At 42.1% G+C, this 24,211-nt stretch overlaps 1 protein-coding gene and 1 long non-coding RNA gene across 10 annotated transcripts in view; one reads left to right on the top strand and one right to left on the bottom strand.

Moving 5' to 3' along the window:
• Window positions 1-24,211, bottom strand: part of PDE4D (phosphodiesterase 4D) — a 628,032-nt gene that overhangs the window by 202,134 nt on the left and 401,687 nt on the right. Inside the window, exon 1 of one of the 9 annotated variants that reach the window (XM_083576114.1) lies at window positions 6,598-6,976. The exons of the other annotated variants lie outside the window; for them this stretch is intronic. Coding sequence (XP_083432240.1) covers window positions 6,598-6,722 — 125 coding nt within the window. The 5' untranslated portion in view covers window positions 6,723-6,976. Of the gene's footprint in view, window positions 1-6,597; window positions 6,977-24,211 lie in introns of those variants that run through there. 9 annotated transcript variants of the gene reach the window in all.
• LOC310744762 lies at window positions 13,176-13,731 on the top strand. The gene is made up of 2 exons (XR_014539729.1): window positions 13,176-13,291; window positions 13,446-13,731. It is a non-coding gene; the product is annotated as an uncharacterized lncRNA (long non-coding RNA).

Raw genomic sequence — 24,211 nt, forward strand, 5'->3', positions numbered from 1 at the left:
TCTCAACCTGAAGCCAAGTTCTTAACCTGAAGCACTATTTCTGGGTTAGCGGAGTCTGTAACCTGAAGCGTATGTAACCTGAAGCGTATGTAACCTGAGGTACCACTGTACAAGGGGGCTATATAGAGATGTTTTTTAAATGTTCAATTATGTTTTTATATAGGAAGCCGCACAGAGTGCCTGGGGCAACCTAGTCACACGGGTGGGGAACAATTATTATTATTATTTTCCTAAATTCCTACCACTCCCCTAAAGAAAACTGGTAAAGACAAGCCAGTATAGCTGTCAAGAGAAGATATGAAATCTCCACCCCTGCAGCTAATAAACTAAGAGGGATTTTGGGGGGGAAAGCAGGGCTCTTGCATTGGAACAACACAAACTCCCCCAATCTGTTTCTAATCAACTGTATTGATGTCACTGAGAGCTTCCATTTTCAAATTTTTATTTCTCAGAACATGATGTACAAGCTCAGGCACATGCTGGAAGCATGTTGGGCCCCATTTGTTATCTCTTTCTATTTTTAGAGGCACTAAGGCACAGCTAATAGACACGCCATAGTTTGGGTCCTAGCTCCCACCAATAGGCCATTACTGTTGATTCATTTCCATAGCTACCAATTGAGCAAGACAATGAGCAGACTGATGGCATGAAATAATGCTGACTGTATCCAGGGCCTTTTCTCTGAAAGTCTGCTGTTATTCAGGAGCACTTTCACATTTTAAAATGGAATAAAAATAGAAGGCTGCTCTTCATGCTCAAGCCTTTTCAGGCCACTTAGTGTGAAATGTGGCTGTGGCGCTCTGTCCACATGCTGGCATCATCAGCGGGCAAGCCTTGGTCGGCTGCCAAGGCTCTAGTGACATGTGCTCTGCCCCCTCCCTGTGAATTGGGAATTTAAAATGGCAGTAGCGCCTGGGTTCAGCCCTGAGTGGAAGCTGCTGCTGCCTGTCACAAGCCCATTGGTGGGCTCACAGACTTGGGGAGGGGGGTGCAATTCATCAGAGGACACTTTGCCAGGTCCTGCATACCTGAAGGAGTGTCTCCACCCTCACCTTTGAACCCGGACACTGAGGTCCAGCGCCGAGAGCTTTCTGGCGGTTCCCTCACTGTGAGAAGCGAAGTTACAGGGAACCAGGCAGAGGGCCTTCTTGGTAGTGGCACCCACCCTGTGGAACACCCTCCCATCGATGTCAAAGAAATAAACAACTATATGACATTTAGAAGACATCTGAAGGCAGCCCTGTTTAGGGAAGTTTTTAATGACTGATGTTTTAATGTATTTTTAATCTTTCATTGGAAGCTGCCCAGAGTGACTGGGGGAATTCAGCCAGATGGGTGGGGTAGAAATAATAAATTATTATTATTAATTTATTATTATTATTATTATTATTATTATTATTGCCAAGCACCCTCCTCTAAACTTGAACCAGCCCTGACCAATATTGCCCCAACTTGGGTAGTATTTACACAGGTCCACACACATCCTCTAACTTTAAATGTTACTGAGGGTGGGTTTTTGTTTTTGTTTAATGTAGTGTGACTTGCTATTTCAACAATAATGAGGGGAAGGACAAATTGTAGCATGATCTGGACTAAAAATGATACTCATAATATACAAGTTGCTAATGCGACTGCATTTTCATTTATCTGCATTAATTGTTTTAATGCGGAGGAGGGCAACTTTCAAAGGGTAGCCAGTGTCACCTAAGACAGAACTGGTATTCAAGATTACCTTATCAGATTGGAGAACTGGGCCCAAACTAACAAAACGAATTTCAACAGGGACAAATGCAAGGTTCTGCACTTAGGCAGGAAGAACCAGCTGCATAGATATAAGATTGGGGGGTGGGCAGGCTTGCCAGCAGTACATGTGAAAGGGATCTAGGGGTCTTAGTAGACCACAAGCTTAACATGAGTCAACAGTGAGATGCAGAAGCAAAAAAAGCTAACACTACTCTAGGCTGCATCAGCAGAGGTATAGCATCTAAATCAAGTAATAGTACCGCTCTATTCTGCCTTGGTCAGACCACACTTGGAATACCGTGTCCCGTTCTGGGCGTCACAAATTAAGGAGGATATTGAAAAGCTGGAACAAGTGCAGAGGAGGGAAACCAAGATGATTAAGGGTCTAAAACCCAGCCTTATGATGAATGGTTGAAAGAATTAGGAATGTTTAGCCTGGATAAGAGGAGACTTAGAAGTGATATGATGGCCATCTTGAAATAGTTGAAGTGCTGTCACCTGGAAGATGGAGCCAGCTTGCTTTCTCCCGCTCCAGAGGGTAGGACCCAAACCACTGGCTTCATGTTACAAGAAAGGAGATACCAACTCAGCATCAGGAAGAACTTTCTGGTGGTAACAGCTGTTCGACATGGAACGGACTTCCTTGGGAGGTGGTAGAGTCTCTTTCCTTGGAGCTTTTTAAGCAGAGGTTGGATGGCCATCTGTTATGGATGCTTTAGTTCAGATTCCTGCACCACAGGGGCTTGGACTAGAGGACCTTCGGGGTTTCTTCCAACTCTACAATTCTATGATTCTAAGACAGAAAATCTAATATCTTGATGCACCCTAAAATCTTGAAGTTGTCAGATCTGGACACATCAAGCAGCAACAGTAGCAATTTTTTGAAATGCTACACTGAAATCCTTCTGGAGTGTCAATCCAGATTTCTGATCACTCCGTATATTCATGGAACCCATGTGTTGAAGAGCTTCCACTTTATGCAACTTTGTAAAAAAACCTCAACAGAATACTTGGGTAGAACTCTGAGGCCAGAGCATTTTGAGCTATATTTCAACAGGGACTGGTCTTATCACAAAACATTCCTAAGCAATGAATATGCTTGGCAAGGGTCTGAGTGCTGTTTCTTCATAGCCACGGACACTGAGGTCATGAAAGAAAGCCATAGCAGATGATATGAACCAAATGAAGAATACCAGCTCTACCGCTATCAGCGGGTAATTACAATTGAACAGAATATTTCCACTCTTGCTCCCACTCTCTCTGTCCCTGATCTCATTCCTGCTGCCTCCCTTCTCAGTATCAGACCCAGCTGCCATTTTGAATGCTAATTTTGCCACCTCCTTTCACCCCGGAAAGGTGTGTCCCATTCCTCTGCTGGCTTTCCGGAGAATTTTTACTCTTTTTAAAGTAAGAAAAGCTAATTTGATGGTGCACAACACCTGTATTTCCTCAAGGTTGCTGAAATGAACTTATTCCTATTACACCACCACCATGCCATAGAAGAGGTCTACACTGGTTGTGACAACCCACAAAAAGGACCTTGGGGTCATAGTAGATTGTTCCCTGAAAACATCAACAGTGACTTGAGTTTTGTGTTAACACGAAACTATGGCTTTCTGTGACACATACAAGCCTCGAGGAGGGTCTGTGTGGTTGTGTGCGGTTGTGCACACAAGCAAAAGTCTGGGGTGACCACACCCACTTTTTGGCCATACCACCAATGGCACACAGGGTGGCAAAGGGTGAACACAGCCTTCAGGGTGAAAATGTCAGCTGCCCTGAGACCCCCGGGTATAGGGCAGTATATAGATTCAATACATCATCATTATCATAGTAATCCCTAGTATGGCGCAGTAGTTCATTGTTACATTCAAATGCAACCATTGTGTGGTAACAGCTGAAAAGGCAAATTCAGCGTTAGAAATTATTTGGAAAGGGACTGAAGAGCTCTTACTGTCAGTCATATCCTAATGCCATTATATAAACAGCAGGTCTACATCTGGAATACTGTGAATGGATCTGGCTATCCTATGTCCATAAAAATAAAATGTAGAGCAGGAAAGGATTTCTGAGCAAACAAAGTGATCCATATGCAGATAAGATGAGCGCCGCAACCCCATAGTCGCCTTTGACTGGACTTAACCATCCAGGGGTCCTTTACCTATGTTCCTACAATTAAGTTTGTACAACTATGAATGATATGGAGAGCGTGAACAGAAATAATTTGTCTTCCCTTTCATATAATCGTTGAAGTCAGGGACACTCAATGGAATAGAACAACAGTGGGTTCAGAGCAGTGCTCTGTCCCATATTCCAGAAGTAACAACTGCAAGGATTTGGAGCTATGCCTTCTTCCTGGTGGCACCTACATCATGGTACACTTTGCCAAGGGAAGCCCAGCTGGGTACTAAATGCCAGAAGACTAGTATATAGCTCTTCCAGAATACATTTTGGGCTGGTTAATGGCTTTCAAAAGTGGTTTCCCTCTGTTGGGATCTTTTTAGCTGTGCTTTATGCTGGCTGACTTCTATTTTTATTGTGTCTTTGGGATGTTTTTATTGCATTTGGTTCGGCTATGTTGTACGGTGCCTTTGAGTAGCATGTCTTTGGCAGAGAATGCAGTATATGAAATTTTAAACAAACAAACGGGACAAAAGGAGGTACTATTTCAAACAACACATAGCCAGCTTAGAGAATTCATTACCATTAATGGCAGTCACTGGCTTAGATGGCTTAATAGAGGGATTAGAAAAATTCATGGAGGTTACGTCTACCAATGGACATTTTTATGATAAACTATTATAAACTATTATTTTACATTTCTATCCCACCTTTCCCCCAAGGAGCTAAAGGTGGTGAACATGGTTCTCTCCACTCTCCATAGCTCAGTACAGCATGAGACTCTTAACCTCAGAGTCGTGGGTTCAAGCCCCATGTTGGGCTTGCAGGGGGTTGGACTAGATGACCCCTGTGGTCCCTTCCAACAATTTATGATTTGATAACTCCATTTCATCCTCACAACAACCCTGTGAGGTAGGTTAGGCTGAGAAATGGAACTGGCCCCACTGAGCTTCATGACTGAGCAGGGATTTGAACTCTGGTCTCAAAGGTCCTAGCCCGACACTCTAACAACCACACCACACTGGTCATTGATAGCTAGCAGGAACCTCAGTTTTTGAAGAGCAGATGTGGCTAGGGGACGTTAACATGCCTTGCAAGTGCCTAGCAAGGCACCGTTGGAAATTAAAAGAGTGCTGGACTAGACAGACCTTCGGTCTGATCATGCATGGCTCTCCCCCAGTTCTTCTTTCTTTGACACTGCACAAACCTACCTACAAAATCCCTAACAGGAGTGGTAGCCAACATAGTGCTCTTGACATATTGTTGGACTACAACTCATGCTATCCCTGACCATTAGCCATCCTGGTTGGAACTGTTGAAAACTGTAGCCTGAAAACCTCTGCAGAACACCTTGCAGGTTCCCGTGGCCTTACGCAGACCTCTTTGCAAAAGTGTTTCTCCATTAACTCTTTTTGAAGAGTACACAGCTTAAAGCACACCTTAAACCCGCAGTTGCTAGATTACAACTCCCATTATCCCTGGCCGTTGGCTGTAATGGCTGGGGTTCTTCATCCCTGCCTTGAAGTTAGAGACTTCAAAGACAGGAGGATGCCTGGCTTGGTTTTGTAAAAAGGAAACAAAGTAAACCCCCTCCCAAAATTGAAGTGAATTCAGCAGTGATGTCGGGAAAAGAGTGCCCTTGTCCTATGGACAATTTGCAAGGTACAAAGCACATGACAGGAAGACTAAGCATAAGGAAAAAGCATTCTACAGGGTTGCAAACTTGTGCATTTCCTAACATATTGCCATTTCCAGGAAGGGCAGGGGCTTCTCACCAGGGTACATGGGTCTTATAAAAGTGCCCCTGAGTTCAGTACTCCTCAGACCCAAGAACAGCACAAAGCACATTCACAGCTTTCCTTACTATGTTGAACATTGGACTCATTGATTTGGACTTGCATCTTCTGCCTCATTCTTCTGCTTGACAGGAGACTTCATTTTTATATTTCTGGGCCAAGAATCAATAGCTACAGATGGACCCAACTTTGGCGACTCTCCTGCTTCCATTGTCCCTTTGAACAAGGCATGCGTGTGTGCACACCCCTTATTATATCACTGTCTGATTTATATTGCAAGGCTGTTGCCAGCCAGGACCTGCCTATGCCACTAACATAACTGAAAAGCGCCTTGTGCACCAACAACAGTGATAACAATACTGCTAGTAGTAGTAATAATGATTCATCACAAAGTACTTTTAAGAGTCTCTTCTATTTCAAAATTAGTGTTGCTTTAAGATCCTATGCCAAAAGCCTTCTTGGGGCATGCTGAATTAGTTGTGCAGCTCCTAGGTTCCTGGCAATGCTCCTTTTACTTTAAAAATATACATTAAAGAAGCTGACGCGTGAACACAATGAGTGAGAGCAATGACCAGTTATTACATTTGACTATCACTCTTTTCCTATTACTGATGCATAAATCCCATTCAAATCAGTAATATATACCTGATGGCCAGATTGCACCTATCATTTGTATTTACTTTGAGCAGAACTGCCACCCCCGTGCATTTAAAACAGAGTGGTTTTTTGCTGTTTTCTCAAACCACATACACTTTCAATTTCAGCTTTTAAAAGTAATCAAGGAATATATGCAATAGAGGTAGCTACAATGCCTCTCTTCACAAATACACACAACCCTCCCTTCCCCTGTAAGTAAAGATTACAAAGCAGTAAACTGAAAAGGAGGAAGGGGTGTGTGTCATTTTGCTAAAAATAACAGGAAAAAACGCCAAGTTACCGTCTCCTTTGCTGTTTAATATCAATTGGCTTGTTAATAGCATAGGGTGATCCGTGAATGAAGGCACTTCGAAATCTGGCCACCTTCTCCAGAGTCAGGTGCTCACAGCTGGATGGCAAACTCATTTTATCCAGGTACAAGCTGTAAAGGAAAGCTAAAGGCAAAACGGACACATTCCTGGGAAATCTGGGGAAATGGATTCAACTCCAGTGGGCAGCTCAGGTGTAGCTTTGTGCTCTGGCTGTCTGGAAGGTAAAAGGTCCTGGTCTCTCCGGCTGCTGCGTTCACCCTGATAGAAAGGCAGTGGCTTGCATTTATTCAGAGTCGAGTTGCAATCGGGTTGAACCAATAAAATGGAAAGCTTCCCAGGAGCTTAGTTCCACTCCCCCACTTCCAACAGACATTGAGCACAGCTTGCTCAACTGCAAATGCAGCCTCTGAAAACTCGCTCCCTGCAATTACAGTGCAGCAATAGGTGGCCGAGATGGACTATTTATACTCAGATGACGCTCTCCCCCGGTGAAAGAGAAATCACTTATTCAAATTCATCAGTGCTTTTTCTTGCAAATCTCTTCTTCAGATCTCTTTTGAAAATTCAGCTCAGTCCATCTACATGAGAAAGCTATGGCGAACAGTAAAACTGCAGATGATATATTAGGGCTGCTTCACATTTCTGGAGAAGCTCATCTATCTGGTTTCACCATATTAATGTGTGAAAGGGTGAAAGATATTTCCCCTGTGACATGCACGCAACACCAACTGGTCAGGGAGTTGGGGCCAACTGTAGCTCTCTGCAACATGTCTACACCATGTAAATATGCTGAAAACAAATGATACAGTTATCTCACATTGTATGTAAACTCAGAAGTTAATATTTATAGTAAAAATGACAACAACGCATTGCATGGGCACAACTCAGCAGCCAGCAAACTAAAAGCAAGATGTCTAGATTAGATTTTAAAACGCTGGAGCCTGTGAATAAGGCTCCACATTGTACGAAGTCTATCCCAGCCAGTGGCTGGAAAAGCTGCTACAGGCACCTGCGTGGAGCCTCTTCTTGATTTTGACAGCTGTAGTGAAGAAGGGTGAATGAGCTGGAGGCTTTTCACTTCATGGGCTCCTGCTGTAAATATAAAGAGCTTTCCTATACACAAGAGCAAGCCCTGCAGGCCTGAATTATTAGAACCTCCGTCCCAGCAGGCTGGTGGGAAATAATGTGTCCCTCTTGAACTTCAGATGCTCAAGACTTTTCCATTTCACCAGACATTTTAAAGGAAGCTGTTTTTATTATTGATTTTATCTTATCCACTGTACATGTTTTAATATTTATGCACACCCCTTATAAATAAACGAATAAAGGCTCAGGAGAAACTCCACGTTCAGAGGCAACATTTCACTTTATACCAGTTGCTGGAAAGCAACTGTGGTGGAGAGCTATTGTCTCCCTGCCCTGCTTGTGGTCTTCCCATAAGCATCTGATTGGTCACTGCCGGAAACAGGCTAGGTTGACCTTTAGCTGGTCTGATTCAACAGTCTGCTTATGTTCCAATGGGAGTTGCTTTGGAAAGTTGTTGGGGGCAGAAGGCGACAGCACTGAAATAACAGGACAGGAGAGGTGCCAAACGTTTGTGTCAGTTGTCCAAGAACCAGAATAAAAAAATGATCCTCTCCAGCTGCACATATTGCAGGCTGGAAAATTAACATGGATGTGACCAGCTTTTATTTTAGGAAAACTAGTCACATTGCCCCAAAGATAAAATAAATTAAAAAGCTAATCTGACTTGAAGTTAGCTTCTTCTTCAGCTGCTTCTTCAAGAAAGGTCTTATAAATCAATCCTAAATGTTCACTCAACAGTGGAAAAAATAAAACACGTTTTTACTTGCAGCTTATCTATACTTGCTTCCTCATAGCTGTACATGGTCCCTTGCATTTTTCATATTATTTCCCAAACAATATATATAACGTGTGTGTCTTTCTCCACAATCGTTTCAGCACACAATTTCAGGGTCACCTACATAGTAATGCTCAGCATTTGCTCGTGATAATAGACACAGATGCTCAAAGTCACCTGGAGAGAAAGTGGGCATACAGATTCACCACTGCTTAGCAATGCCAATGGGTATCTGAGCAGGCTCATGAGCCAATGTTCCGGTTTGGTTAGCAAAGTACTGTTAAGCCTAATAGCAACAGGATACGGGGCTCTTTGTGATGGAAAATCTGTACAGGGAATGTGAACTTGGGTCTTCAGGGTTTTTATTGAATTAAGTCCCCAACTGGGTAACACTGTCTGGCAAAAGGGAACAATGGCTGTGCCTCTGAAGCATCTTCTGAAGAGATGTTCAAGCAATTAAACTATTTTAAATCTGCATCAAGCTGCTTGCTTTTGCTTATTTTAACATGAAGGCTTCCACATGACGTGGCGATGGCCATTAACCTAGGTGACGTTAGAAAGGAATTTGACAAATCCATGGAGGATAAAGCTATCCATGTCTATTAGCCATGATGGCTAAATGTGACCTCCATGACCAGAGACAACATGCCTCTAAATAGCAATTGCTGGGGGGCAGCAGTGGGGCAGTGCTGGTGTGCTTCTGTCCTGCTTGTGGGCTTCCCATGTGCATCCAGCTGGCCACTATGAGAAATAGGATGCTGGACTAGATGGGCCTTTGGACTAATCCAGCAGAGCTCTTCTTGCCAGGCCAGTCCCATAACTACAAGTTCCCATGTAAAGCAAGTAGAGATGGTGCCAAATTGCTACCTTGAAATTTGAGCGTCAAGAAGAGTGGTCTTGTTAAAAATCGATCCCATCCCCTCTGAGATGACCACAACTCAAAATGTGGTAAATACTAAAGGTAAAGGACCCCTGGACAGTTACGCCCAGTCAAAGGCAACTATGGGGTTGTGGTGCTCATCCTGCTTTCAGGCCGAGGGAACCGGCGTTTGTCCGCAGACAGTTTTTCGGGTCATGTGGCCAACATGATTAAACTGCTTCTGGTGAAATGGAACACTGTGACAGAAACCAGAGCGCACGGAAACACTGTTTACCTTCCTGCTGCAGCAGTACCTATTTATCTACTTGCACTGGTGTGCTTTCGAACTGCTAGGTTGGCAGGAGCTGGGACAGAGAAACAGGAGCTCACTCCCTTGCAGGGTTTTAAACCACCGAGCTTCCGATCGGCAAGCCCAAGAGGCCCAGTGGTTTAGACTACAGCACCACCCGTGCCCCGCGTGTGGTTAATACTATCCCTGTTGCTACTCACCCGTTCCTGCTGGTCAACCCCCCTCCCCCATAAAAAAAGGCAGATGATTAGGAGGGCCTCACTTCCACAGAAGAGAAGCATATTGCTTGTGCCAAAATAGGCTTAAATACTGTCATGCAGAGACCTTGGTGACCTGGCTAAGCAAATGATCTGCATGCTCTGAATAGCAAAAAGTGCCAATCTAGTCCTGCAGGAGCAATGAATATGCTTGATTCCTTGCATGAGACATTGTGGCTTATACACTTATCAGCAAACGGGAAGAGGCCCACCCAGACAAAATAAATCCACCACAAATGCATTATTATTGTGTTAAGGATAAATCCATATTAAAACACCTGTCTGGAGAGGCCAAGGACAACAGAACAATCATTCTATCACAGGTTTCCTTTAAACTATTCAGCGAATAATAAATTTTATGTAAGGAATCAAGGTTTTCATTGAATTATTTGAACTGAGGAGGAATCGTTTTGGTCTTGGGTGTTTGGTGCATGCATTCTGCATTTTCTGGATTGGAAATAGGGCTCCTTTGTGACTGTTGATGCCCACAGTTTTGTCTTCATTTCTTTAGTGGAGAAGTTGCTTTAATGATTATGATTTTTAATTATCTAGCAAGTATTATGGACTCATTCTTAAATTACAAAAATCCTTTAAAAATGTAACTAAATTAAAGGGGGGGGATATGTAAGTATCACACATAAAACTGCCAGACTTGTACAACAGAGCCATTTCAAAGAGAAAAAGTTAAAACAATTTCAACCTATTGCTGCCATTGTATATAATGTTACCCATTAAAATACATGGGCAGCATATTGCTGGAGCTCCATAGCAGAACAATTGTGTTTATTCATTTTCCTAGGTGAATATAATGTGTGAATATCAGCTGTTGCTGCTAAGTTTAGAATAATATCTGGATTTTAGCACAAATGCTTCTCACTGAATAGGCAAAATAAAGACATTTTAGAAATGTTAGGTCGGTACCACCTATTGTTAATGTATATAGTTTTTGTGGCACATGGTGTATCAACTGTTGAAAATTTAATTTGCATTCTCTGTGGAGACTGGCTGTCTCATTTTTAAGTATACACGCTGTCCCTTTCTTTCCTTCATGCAATATCAGCTTCCATGGTTTTACTTCTTAATTTAGGATACCATGGATATGGATGGAAACAAAATATGTTCAGAATTAACAACTGATGGCTTAACATCCTTTTCTCCTATTACTAATCCTCCATCCACCATCTAGTTAACAGGAAGGTTAGTAACAGGAAAAAAGGATTTCTACCTATAAATTGTTAATTTTGAATGTAGCCCAGGCAAACAATTCCCCAGAACAGATAATTTTAAGGCAAATGTCTAAAAGTGCAGTCGTACCCATATCTACTCAGTTCAGAGAGACGTACTCCCAAGTGTCTATAGGATGGCAACCTAAATTAAGGTTACCAGATGTCCCTGTTTCCCGGGGACAGTCCCCAGATTTACAAATCAGTCCCCTGCAAAATCCATCTATTTAGTAGGAAGTTGAAAAGTGTCCCCGGATTCATTGAAAAAAATCTGGTAACCTTAACCTAAATCTATGAAAAGTATTATAGAAATGCTTCGACCAGGTATGTCATTTTTTACTCCACAATTTTTCTCCCCGTAGAAATGCTCAGCGGCTTGCAAGACTCAAAACAATAAAATGTTGCAACAAAAATAAACATCGTCATAAAAAGCAGACCATTCAAGGCAACAACAGATACAGTGGTGCCTCGCAAGACGAAATTAATTCGTTCCGCGAGTCTTTTCGTCTTGCGATGTTTTTCGTCTTGCGAAGCACGGTCCGTCGCAACTGCGCCTCTTCAAGCGGCTTTAGGGAAAAAGCGAACAAACTCGCAAGACGTTTTCGTCTTGCGAAGCAAGCCCATAGGGAAAATTGTCTTGCGAAGCGACGCAAAAACCGAAAAACCCTTTCGTCTTGCGAGGCATTCGTTTTGCGAGGCACCACTGTAATAACTAATTCCAAAACAACACTTTCCCCATCACACTTGAACGAACGACAGAACCAAAGTGCCTCTCAAGGAGTGGATGTTGGGATCTGAGTCTTTCGCCCTGTACCAATAAAACTACTAGTACAATTTTGTTACCTAGACTTCTGTCACTATAGAGACATTGCCAGTGCTTCAATCCAACATTACCCAATGTTCTGATCTACCAACATGGCATCGCATTGCCTGCAACCTCATCAGAAATGAATTCTTCGTTAACAGCTTCAGTTAGTACATCTTCTACTCTGCCTTTCAGCATGTGATGTTTTTGTACCCTGAGAAAATGATGAAGATGACTACATATAAAAGACCTGTTGATGATGCTTGCCTGTCAATAATTTACATTGTCCAGAAATATAGTTGATAAAGAGGGAGATTACTATAACCTAGTCCTTGCCTAAATGCTATACAAACATTTGCACATTATCTGGCCATGCAAATGTTTGGGAAGGTATTGTGAGGAATGAGCAAACTGGACTTTCATAATTCTAAGCGTGGAAAGATTAATCTGATCTATAGACCAGCTACTTTAGCTTTCCTTTTCTAAGCAGCAGAAATTTATTCCACTGTATTGTACTTCACTTCTCTTTGCACTGCTGTTAGCAGTACAAAGTTGACTTATAAGGAGTTAGTCCGGGGATGAGAAACCAGCGCCCTCCAGATTTTCCAGATTCTATCATGCCAGGATGGTGGAAGTTGTAGTTCAAGTTCCTCAGCCCTGAGTTAATGTATTGTTGTATATGTTGGTTTTTGTCCTGATGATGCATAGCCAATCCACAGCACAATGCAAATCACACTGCAGTGAAACTTACACAAAGCCATCATATGGATTTCTGTTGTTGTGTAGATACACCTCAAGGATCCATTTTTCAAAAAATCTATCCTGAAGAATCTCACTAAGCTTTGACATTATTAATTTTTTCATTTTAGCATTGCAGAAGATGTCTTCTTTGCCTATCATATGGGAGACTTAAAATGGTAATTGTTTGGAAAAACTAATGATTCAAGGTGGGAGTCAGAATGAAGCACTAATGCCTGGGATTAAATCTCAATGAGTGCAGTGGACTTACTTCGTGAGAACAGGATAACACTTAGTTTCATAAAAGAACCAAGTCATTCACTCTTCCTTCACCTAACTCTTACTTCTTCTAAGGATCTGTAAAACAGTTGGGGAACCTTTTCTGCCAAGTAGGTCAGATCTCCCTGCATGTCATGGGCCAACATTGACAGATTGGCCACATACCTGTGAATTATCTGATGTCACAATTATGTCAGGAGCTTGACAGTTGCGTAGTCCCTCCTACCCATCAATGTTGACCCATGGGGGTGGAGAGGAGACAGTGACCAAGCAGGACTAAGCATTAGCATATCGACTAATATGCAGGAAGTTCAACCTGGATTTCTGCAGGGTATGGGTATGTGAGCAGCCAATCCAGCTGCATCTCCACCTGCCCTACACATCAAGTGTGGGGCAGGTAGGCATGGGTTTTTGTTGTTTTTGTTGTTGTTTAAAAAGGGGCTCTACCTCTAATCTTTAAATAGTGCTTCATTTCACTGTTTTAGAAAATTCTACTGACTACATTAACAACATAAAAACAGCACAGCTGGATCAGACCAAAGACCCGTGGAGTCCAGCATTCTGTTCACACAGTGGCCAGCCAGGTGTCTATGAGAAGCCTACAGAAGAACAGCGCTCTTCACACATGATTCCCAGAAACTGATATTCAGAGTGGTAGCTTCCCTGGAAGTCAGTCAGATCAGGCCAAGAGGACCTTTCTTAATCTTGAACAACCTTCAATGGACACATTTGCTGCATTCTGACTTCACAATAAACTCTGGTGTATCATGATGGGGGCAAGCCTAGCTTTCTCCTGGGCTCACAAGCTTCTCCCTCCGCACCTGGTGTGGCCACAAAGAAGCTGTGCTTAATTAACCGTAGAATGTCAAGTGGTATGACAAACTGTGGTTAATCTTACTCACTGCTTGTTTGTTGCACACCCTTGCTTATTGGCAATATTGGTCCAACCACAATATTGCCTTCTTGGGACAAAATTCTCTGCTGGCAGCAAACAAATCGAAATAATAATACAAGCTACTGAATTTTCGTGGTGGGTGGGAGAGAATAAAATAAATAAATGCCTTGAAAAAGTTACACAGACACCTACCCATTCCATGGTAACATGTCTAGATAAAGGCCCAGTTTGAATGTAGTGATTGTAGCCTAATAAACCATGATTTATCAGGCTGAGAATGAGTACTGCTCTTATCCATTCCCTTTTCCTCTCCTTCCTTGTAACTTAATTCAACGATTTGCATAGTTCCTTACACAACAGCTGTCCATTATGTCCAAACAGGGAAACTGTGCTTTGACTACAAAACAGGATTGCAAACCATAGCTTGATTCTGGTTTACAAGCTAAAACTGTAATGAGAGCTTAAGCCACCATTTCTTATTTTCATCACAATGGGAAACTGTAGTTTTAGAAACCCTGGAAACAAATAATTAATGTGCAAAAGAGAAATGAGGAAGGAACTCATGGGCTTAACTCTTTCTTCACAATGTTTTAAAAAATCTGTCTTTTTCTTGCAATATATTATTATTATTATTATTATTATTATTATTATTATTATTATTTTATTTTTTATTTATTATTATTATTTCTATCCTGCCCTATACCTGGGGATCTCAGGGCAGTTCACAGAATAAAATCAGTATTGTCAGAAAACTTTTGTTTCTGTGAGAAATTTATTTATTCTTTCTTCTGAGGGTTTTTTGTTTTTCTAGCAAAAGTTTTTGTAATAGAACTTATTAGATCAGTATCTTCATTCTGGTTTTCTTTATGATGGGAAGTTGAATTAGAAGTGTCATTAGATGTGGCTTTTTTATTACCTCAACAAGTCAACTTCTGACATTTCTGATTGCAATGTATTTGGTGTATACTGTGACTCCACAACAGCCTAGGTTTCTGCGATTTATTCTTGGCTCTAATTTTTATCCACTAATTTTATTAGTACCTTTTTGGGTTTTCAGGTATTAAGGTCTGCTTTAAATCTTTATTTTCACTGTTCTTTCCCAATCTTCTTAATTGAAGACACTTCCAAAAATAATTCCAATTCATAATTCTATTTTTATAGGATTGTTCAGGATGTTAAATTATATGTAAATATACACTTAAATCAGTTTGGCAGCCTGCTATAGTACTGAATGGAATGTTTAGCAAGTAACATTTTATTTTACAGTTTTTGCTTTGGAATATTCTTTAACTACATGGGGGTGTGAGGGGGTGAGAAATACCATCTAGAAAAACCTAGGTTGGGAGATACCCTCACCCCCACTATAGACCCTGAGGGCATTTAGATCTTAATAGGGGGAAAATATGACTATTAATTGTGTTCCAGACTACACAAACAAGACCTGGATCTGTAGCATGTCTCATCCCCATAAACACAAGCCAATTCTCAGCTGCCTCGCTGATGCATAATGTGTACTTTTACTGCTTATGCATATTAGCAGGATATAGCAAAATTAACTATTCTGTGAAACATATGGAAAAATACCGTGAATAGTAGTCCACTTCACTACAGAATGCTGGATTACACAACATCAAAAGGATTGCAATGCCCTCTGTAGGCTCATTCTGCACATCACACCCAAGAACCAATGTTTTCCTTTTATATCTCTTACAACCATAAAAATACATAGGGAACCAGGTTCTTGAATTGCTGACCTGAAAAATCAGCCCTTAACATTACAATCTATAGTCTCAACTAGCTCTTATTATAACAGGTAAGTCATATCACGAAATCAGCCTTCTCGCTGATAGCGCCCCACCTATGCAACTCCCTTCCTCCTAGAAATTTGGCCGGCACTTACAATGCTCATCTTTAGAACCAGCTAAAAACCTGGCTATTTAGCCAAGCCTTTGAGGAGTGAATAATATTCAGCTGGATTAGGTCACTGCTGCAGTTCAATGATGGCCTGAAATTGATTTTTATCTGTTTTTTTATGAGCATGGAATGTGATGTTTAATGAGCTTCATTGTCTCTTTCCCTGAGATCTTTGAATATAGGATGGGCTATAAATATTGTAGTTAGATGAAATGAACTCCCATCTGTGGCAGCATGGTGTGCTAGTTGAGGCAAATGGAAGCAGCGATCTAAAACATCTGGGGTGTCCTAGAAGGATGCAAGACGTTCTCTCTCACTTTCTAACCATAGAATTGAATCATAGAATTGTAGAGTCAGACGGGACCCTGAGGATCATCTGATGGAGCATCTCCACCTCCATCGTTCTGCCTGGACACTGAGGTCCAGCGCCAAGGGTCTTCTGGCGGTTCCCTCACTATGAGAAACCAAGTTACAGGGAACCAGGCAGAGGGCCTTCTCGGTAGTGGCGCCCGCCCTGTGGAACGCCCTCCCACCAGATGTCAAAGAGAAAAATAACTACCAAACTTTTAGAAGACATCTGAAGCCAGCCCTGTTTAGGGAAGCTTTTAATGTTTAATAGGTTATTGTATTTTAGTGTTCTGTTGGAAGCCGCCCAGAGTGGTGGCTTTATACCTGAGGCAGATGGGCGGGGTATAAATAATAAATTATTATTATTATTATTATTATTATTATTATTATTATTATTATCAGCATCATCATCATCTAGTCCAACCCCCCTGCAATGCAGGAATATGCAGCGTCCTCTATGGGGTTCAAACCTGCCACCTTGGCATAATCAACACCACGCTCTAACCAACTAAGCTAACGGCTCCACACATTTTCTATTCAGGTCAGGGCTATTGCATTGCTTTCTGGGTGACCCGTCAACATTTTTCACTCTGTTCGTCATCAGTCATTTTTGAGCTGAGGAAATCCACTTCTTGTTACATAAGGCAGTTGTGCTTCCCTTTCTGGTTATTTGGATAGAACCTTTGATATGATAAAGATGATTCAACACAGTTCATTGTATTGCAATCTGCATTAGATTATCTTTCTAGTGCTATATAATTTTATGGCATTATTTTATGCTATTATTCTAAAAAAGGGGGGCTGTTATGAGCCAATTTTGGCTGCTAGTGTACTCCTGGGTCTCTCCCCCCGGCCACAAGCACGCTGATGTGCTCCTGCTTCTCAGTGGTTTGGCTACAACCTTGTGGCGCTCACTGCTTGATTATGTTATCAGAGGGATTGATGGTGGAGTACAGAGGAGGCATTGGGGAAGGGACTGTGTTCTCCACTGGCAGTGCTGAATCCTCCATTGTCATCTAGTTACAATTGTTTGAAACTTTGTGCTGGAACAGTGCACAATCTTTATAATCCTTCCCCTTGTAGCAAACCCGCTTTTCTGTGTTTTGATCAACATCACGCAGCTCCTTAAAATTTATCCCAGCAGGCACATAGTCCTTAGTCACATAACACTTGCCAATCAAGACTCATAATGAGCCAAGAAAAAAAAAGAGAGAGATCCTTTGCCTGCGATACTCACACAGTGACAGACATCAATATTTGCATGCACGCGCACAGCTAGGTCTTTTTTATGTTAGGTCTTTTATAGTATTATCATCATTATTTTTATTATTAGGTAGAGAATGAATTGCCTCCTGACTCTGGAGGAGAGAGATCTTTCGTTTGATTGACAGCATCAACTCATTGCGCTGTGGCAGTAAAATACAGTACAATCGCAACTTACGTGGGGATTCGGTTTCAAGGGTTCTGCATATACTAAAAACATGTATTTTCGAGTTCTTGCGGAAGCATCTCACACCCCGGTGAGAGGAGAGAGCCTAGCTTGGGAAGCAAGGCAGAAAGCTTAAAACCTCTTTTTTTGCTCCAGAAAAATCCAGCAAAAAAAGAGCTTTTAAGCTCCCTGCTTTGCTTCCCAAGAAAGGCCTTCTCTGTGCACTGGTTCCATATTTAACTTAAGGGATTTAAACCAGCCAGCCTCCAACTGCATATAGTTGAAATCATGCAAGTTAAATGTGCGCAAGACAGCTTCTACAAGTTGTATTCAGTAGGCTTTTCCACAAATGGAAGGACTGTTCTTGAAAGGGCTACTTCCTTTCCCGGGGGGGGGGGGGAGTTGGATCAAATGGAGCTTTCCAATAGAGGGAGGGAGGGATTTTTATCCATTTCCTCTGCCCTCTGAAGCCACCGCCTCCCACACTGTTCTGGGGTGCATGCCACCAACCATTTGGTGCATATTTTGAGGGGTTGGTGGTTAAGGGGCTGCAGAGGGAAGGAGAAATCACCAAAATCTCCCTCAGCCCATGGGAATGTCCAGTTAGCAGAGTTCCACTGCAGGAAAATTGATTCTACAGCCAATCCAATGTTCGGAATTATTGGTTGGGTGTGTGTGTGTGTGTGTGTGTGTGTGCATTTATGGGGCAAGATCACCAACAGAACAAGTATTAAAAAAATTCCAAGGCCAGGGTCTTCTTCACTATGCAGTTAACACTACATCCCCAAACCATTTTTCTCCTTCATCCCATTCGGACAATGGAACACCACCACCCCCAGCGTGTCTATAATTATAACTAATAACCTGGCTGGTCTTTTTACAAAGGACTCAGCAACAGTACTTTTCCATACAGGCAGTCAACAGGCACAAGTTAATCTTTCACAAACGTCAACTATATGTTATATTTATACTTAATAAATCCTGTCAAAATAGGGGTCACTTTCTGTTACCAACCTTCAAAAATAAACAAGGGCATCCTGAAGCTGTTCTGAAATCCTTACGTGAGTCGGCAACACCATCTTCCTGTTCACTAGCTTGCTTTTGTACCATTTGTTACAATTCAGGCCCGTAATATATTTTCTGTCAGCTTAAAGAAGAAGAATGGAGTACTTACCTGTAAAAAGAAAAAAAAAGAGAGAAGATGTATTAATATGTGAAACGCTGGACTCTAACTGCATATTTTATATTCGTGGCTCTTTTTTGAATGTCATGGTTCTTTACATAATATTTATTGATTTGCCTGTCACATTAATATCTACCCTTTCTTCCAAGGAACTCAGCATATGGAGTTCAAAGACATGAACCCTATCCCAGTTGTGGTGGGTTCACAAACAGAATCATAATAGATTCCAGAGTGGAGAGGTGTGCTATTCTGCTACAAAACAAAGCCGTTCAGCTGAGGGCTGATTGAAGGGGTCTCCTGCAACTTTAAGTGGATTCCTTGTGTGACAGAGGGAAAGGAAACTGGCAAAACCAGCAATGGTTTAGAATTGTAACACAACCTACCTCCTTTTGTTTTTGTTAATTTAACATTTGCAGTGGGAAAGAAATTCATGGGGTTGTATCCAACTACCGTAAGTTCTGCTCTCCATTGAAATGTATGGGCCTACATTAGTCATGTCCATCAACTTCAAGAAGCCTGTTATGAGCAGAATTAACATTGGCTTTAACCCATGGTCTTAAGGTCTAAATGAGCAGAACCATTGTTTTCTGATAAATTCTAGTTTGAAGCTCCAATTCTCTTTGAAGCTGTTGTTGTTGCTGCTGCTGCTGCTAAATATAGTGACTGTGGGGTCAAGACAGCGACCATCATCATACCCAGACTGAGATCAGCACCAAACAAAGAAGCTCAGCTGTGCAGATAACACTCAAAGTCTCAACCCATTATGATACCATAATAGAAGAATTTACAAAGGAGGGAATTTGCCATGCACTATGTGTGCGCATTAAAGGATGCCTTTGCCCATTGAGAGCATGTCTCTGACAATGTAGGAGCTTTAGTATAGTTTTAGATTATTACAGTGGTGCCCCGCAAGACGAATGCCTCGCAAGACGGAAAACTCGCTAGATGAAAGGGTTTTCCGTTTTTTGAGCTGCTTCGCAAGACGAATTTCCCTATGGGCTTGCTTCGCAAGACGAAAACGTCTTGCAAGTTTGTTTCCTTTTTCTTAACACCGTTAATACAGTTGTGACTTGACTTCGAGGAGCAACTCATAGAACGCAGTGTACATAGTAGCCTTTTTTGAGGTTTTTAAAGACTTTGGTGATTTTTGAAGTTTTTCCAAAACTTCTTTTGCAGCCATTTGGTAAGTTAAGCTTTTAAAACTTTTTTGGGGGGGTTGGATTTTGGGTTGGGGTGTTTGGAATTCAAGGACTTGGTGTTCGGGAGGGGTTTGCAAGAATCTGGAAGCTTGTGTTTTTTTTCCTGCATTTTTATGATTTTTTGTGACCATTGGGGCACTCTGCTGTTTTTTTTTTAAAAAATCTGGATTTGAATTTCTGTGTGCTGGGTGGCTGGGGGAACAGTTGGGGAGGGGTTTGCAAGAATCTGGAAGCTTGTGTTTTTTTTCCTGCATTTTTATGATTTTCTGTGACCATTGGGCCACTCTGCTCTTTTTAAAAAAAAATTCTGGGTTTGAATTTTGAAATGCTCTTTACAGTATGTGTGACTTTAAAGAGCACTTAATAAACTCTTGTTGTACCAAATTTGGCTTTGTTTGGACTTTTTTTGACCATAGGAACGCATTAATTGATTTTCAATGCATTCCTATGGGATTTCGTGCTTCACAAGACGAAAAATTCGCTAGACGAAAAAATTCACGGAACAAATTAATTTCATCTTGCGAGGCACCACTGTATTTGGAAATGATGTAATGCAACAGTGTAGCTCTATATCAAGCTACATATGCCTTTTTCATATGTATCAGGGTTCAACACTGCTTATAAGCATAACAAGTTTTTATAAGATGTTAACTCAAAACAGAGCAAAATTCATCACAGCACTTTGCCTTATAGAGACGCTTGTCTAAGTAGCTTACAATTGTCTTCTTTTGAGTTCTGTTACACATTCATTACATGGATACATAAAATGACATTGTTCTTATAATGAGTTGACTCATAATTAACAGAGAGAATATACTATTACAGTGATAGATGCTATCTGGAAGATATTAACAAGCACTCAAGTGGGGTAGAATTAAACTTAATTCCCCACCCCTATGGGTATTCATATAAGGTAAAGCTTAAAACAATTCATCTAGGAGCTGAATTGCAGGCTGAAATGAAAGAAGCTATAAAACCCACACATATCTATTATATGAGGCTGTGTTCTATAATCAATTTGTGTGCATACTAATTTGTCATATCTCATTATCTGTTTTACCTTAAAGATGCGGCTCATGGGAGTTACATTCTTTTCCTGAGACGCCTATCCTCTACATAGCTCTGCATCAGGGGCATGGAAACTGTGTCTCACCCCTTACCTAAGTTTTGAGTACACAAACCCATTATCTCTGGCCATTGGCTATACTGGCTGGAGCAGATGTGAGTCAGAGCATGAAATTCTTAACCTTGGGGTGATGGGTTCGAGTCCCACGTAGGGTGAAAGATTCCTGCATTGCAGGCGGTTGGACTAGATAACCCTTTCCAACTCTACAATTCTGACACTATGCCTCAGTGCCAGAGACTCCTTACCCCTGCTCTCAACAGTATAGTAGAAAGGCTGATTGAATAGCAATAGAGTTACTTGGTAGCCAATTGCAAAGCACAGAAATTCAACAAATCTTTTCTAGTGCCTCAAAAACCTGTCAAGCCTCTCTGATCAGAGGTGATGCCGGAACAAAGAAATAGGTTTGCTCAGCCGCTGCCGCAATACCCCAATCATGCCACCTTCAGCTGTTCAAAAGAACACAGGCTTGTCTGTCTCTAGCCACAGTCATATTGCAGGAGCAGAAAGCCTTGAGGAATAGGAATTTGCTCTTAAAGAAAAGCAAGCCGATGTGAATTTGCAGAATAAGGGGCTGTGTTCATGGGGGAAGAAATATATGAGACCCATTTAACTATAATTTTTGTCATGCATTTTCCACTTTTGACCACCAAAGACTTCATACAAATGTGAGAGGTCTCTCATTTCATAAATAACAGTGTTGTGGCACCCTAAACATATTTTTTGTGGCATAAACCAACATCTGACACAGCAGATTCCAGTCCACAAATATTTATGTCACAATAAATCTTGACGGTGCCCCAGGACCCCTTGTTTTGTGCTCTAACAGACTAACAATGCAATTCTGTTTCAAAAAGGTAAAAAGGTAAAGGACCCCTGGATGGTTAAGTCCAGTGAAAGGCAACAATGGGATGCAGTGCTCATCTGGCTTTCAGGCCAAGGGAGCTGGCATTTGTCCACAGACATCTTTCTGGGTCATGTGGCCAGCATGACTAAACTGCTTCTGGAACAACAGGACACTGGGGGTTTGGGCTGGGGGTGTTCATCAGTATGTAGATGATATCCAGAGTGAAGGTCCTGTGTGAGTGTCTGGAGGGGGTTGGAGGATGGATGGTGGCTAACAGATTGAGGTTGAATCCTGACAAGACAGAAATACTGTTTTGGGGGGTGGGCAGGTGTAGGGGACTCCCTGGTCCTGTGCAGCCTGGGAGTCATTTTGGACTTTCAGTTATCCATGGAGGCACAGGTCAATTCTATGTCCAGGGCAGCTGGTTACCAGCTCCATCTGTTACGCAGACCTTACCTGCCCACAGACTGTCTCACCAGAGTGGTGCATGCTCTAGTTATCTCCTGCTTGGACTACTGCAGCACGCTCTACGTGGGGCTACTTGTGAAAGTGACTTGGAAACTGCAACTAATCCAGAATGCAGCAGCTAGACTGGAAGTGGCCACTGAGACCATGCAACACTGGTCTTGAAAGACCTAAATTGGCTCCCAGTACGTTTCCAAGCACAATTCAAAGTGTTGGTGTTGACCTTTAAAGCCCTGAAGGGCCTCGGCCCAATATACCTGAAGGAGTGTCTCCACCCCCATCGTTCATCCCAGACATTGAGATTCAGCTCCGAGGGCCTTCTGGTGGTTCCCTCACTGTGAGAAATGAGGTTACAGGGAACCAGGCAGAGGGCCTTCTCGGTAGTGGCGCCTGCCCTGTGGAATACACTCCCATCAGATGTCAAGCAAATTACTATCTGACTTTTAGAAGACATCTGAAGGCAGTCCTGTTTAGGGAAGTTTTTAATGTTTGAGGTTTTATTCTCTTTCTAATGTTCTGTTGAAAGCCGCCCAGAGTGGCTGGGGAAACCCAGCCAGATGGGCAGGGTAGAAATAATAAATTATTATTATAAATTATTATTACTGATGGAAGCCAGAGTGCATAGAAACGCCATTCACCTTCCTGCTGCAGTGGTACCTATTTATCTACTTGCACTGGTATGCTTTCGAACTGCTAGGTTGGCAGAAGCTGGGACAGAGCAACAGGAGCTCACCCCATTGCATGGATTCGAACCGCCGACCTTCCGATCGGCAAGCCCAAGAGGCTCAGTGGTTTAGACCACAGCGCCACCCGCTCCCTTCTGTGTATGCAATTCTTTGTATGCTTACTCAGAAGTAAGACCCACCATTTTAATGGGGCTTATTCCCTAATAAGCATATTTATCATTGCCCCTTAATGCAGCCTAATCTCTCTAGAATTTCTCATTCCACAAATTCTCCAATTTAACAGAGCAGACTGAAAGGCAAAGTCCTTTCTTTTTAACAATCTGATCCCATTACCCTACTTGCATTTTGATGATACCCTGGATAAAGTAAAAGAAGCTAATGAACAAATTTCTCAGCATGTCAGGTGTGGCCTGCAAAATAGTTAAGGTCAGATTTTTCCTTGCTATAAAATCTGGGTTTTACATATGCCTATGGCTACATCATTGCTACACCAGCTGTACACATCAACATACTGTTGTGTCACCCAAGACCTCTCACACAGTCGCAGGCGAAATAAGCTTCTCTTTTATCACAATCAATGCTTCAATAGCCTCCCCTACAAACCAGGCATTCTGGAAATCTGAGATACAGTACGATCAAATGGTTTACTGCCACCTACTGTGAGATAGAAAGGCCTGCCTCAGCTCGGTCAAGTAGCTCCTTTTGAAGGAGAGAGAGCTCAAATGTGCTTTCTGGGTTTCTCCCCCCTCCTCCCCGCACACCCGGCTCTGCGAACTGTTAGTTATCTCTCCCGCCTGGTTTGGCATGAAAGGGACGAGGATACAGTCTGCACGTCACCAGAATTATTAAGGAGAAGCACTTACAAGGAAGTTAATGGAACCATGTTTGGGCTTTTTCTCAATGACGTAGGTAACTTGCTTTGTAATAAATTTCTGATGTCTATATAACATAAACCCTCAGGGCGCAGAGAAAAACAATGACAATGTTTCAAAGCAGGTGATGAGAAAATCAAGGGTGCGCTGACCATTAAAAAAAGCAGAACAGGACATCTTAAGGTACCAAAGCACAAGGGCATCCCCTCCTGCTGTAACTGGCTGACCCAAATGTCATGGATTAACTGGGATACGGAATTTGCATTAGATATCTAATTACGTAACATGAC

Source organism: Podarcis filfolensis (assembly GCF_964270895.1).
Source record: "Podarcis filfolensis genome assembly, chromosome: 11".
Lineage (NCBI taxonomy): Eukaryota > Metazoa > Chordata > Lepidosauria > Squamata > Lacertidae > Podarcis > Podarcis filfolensis.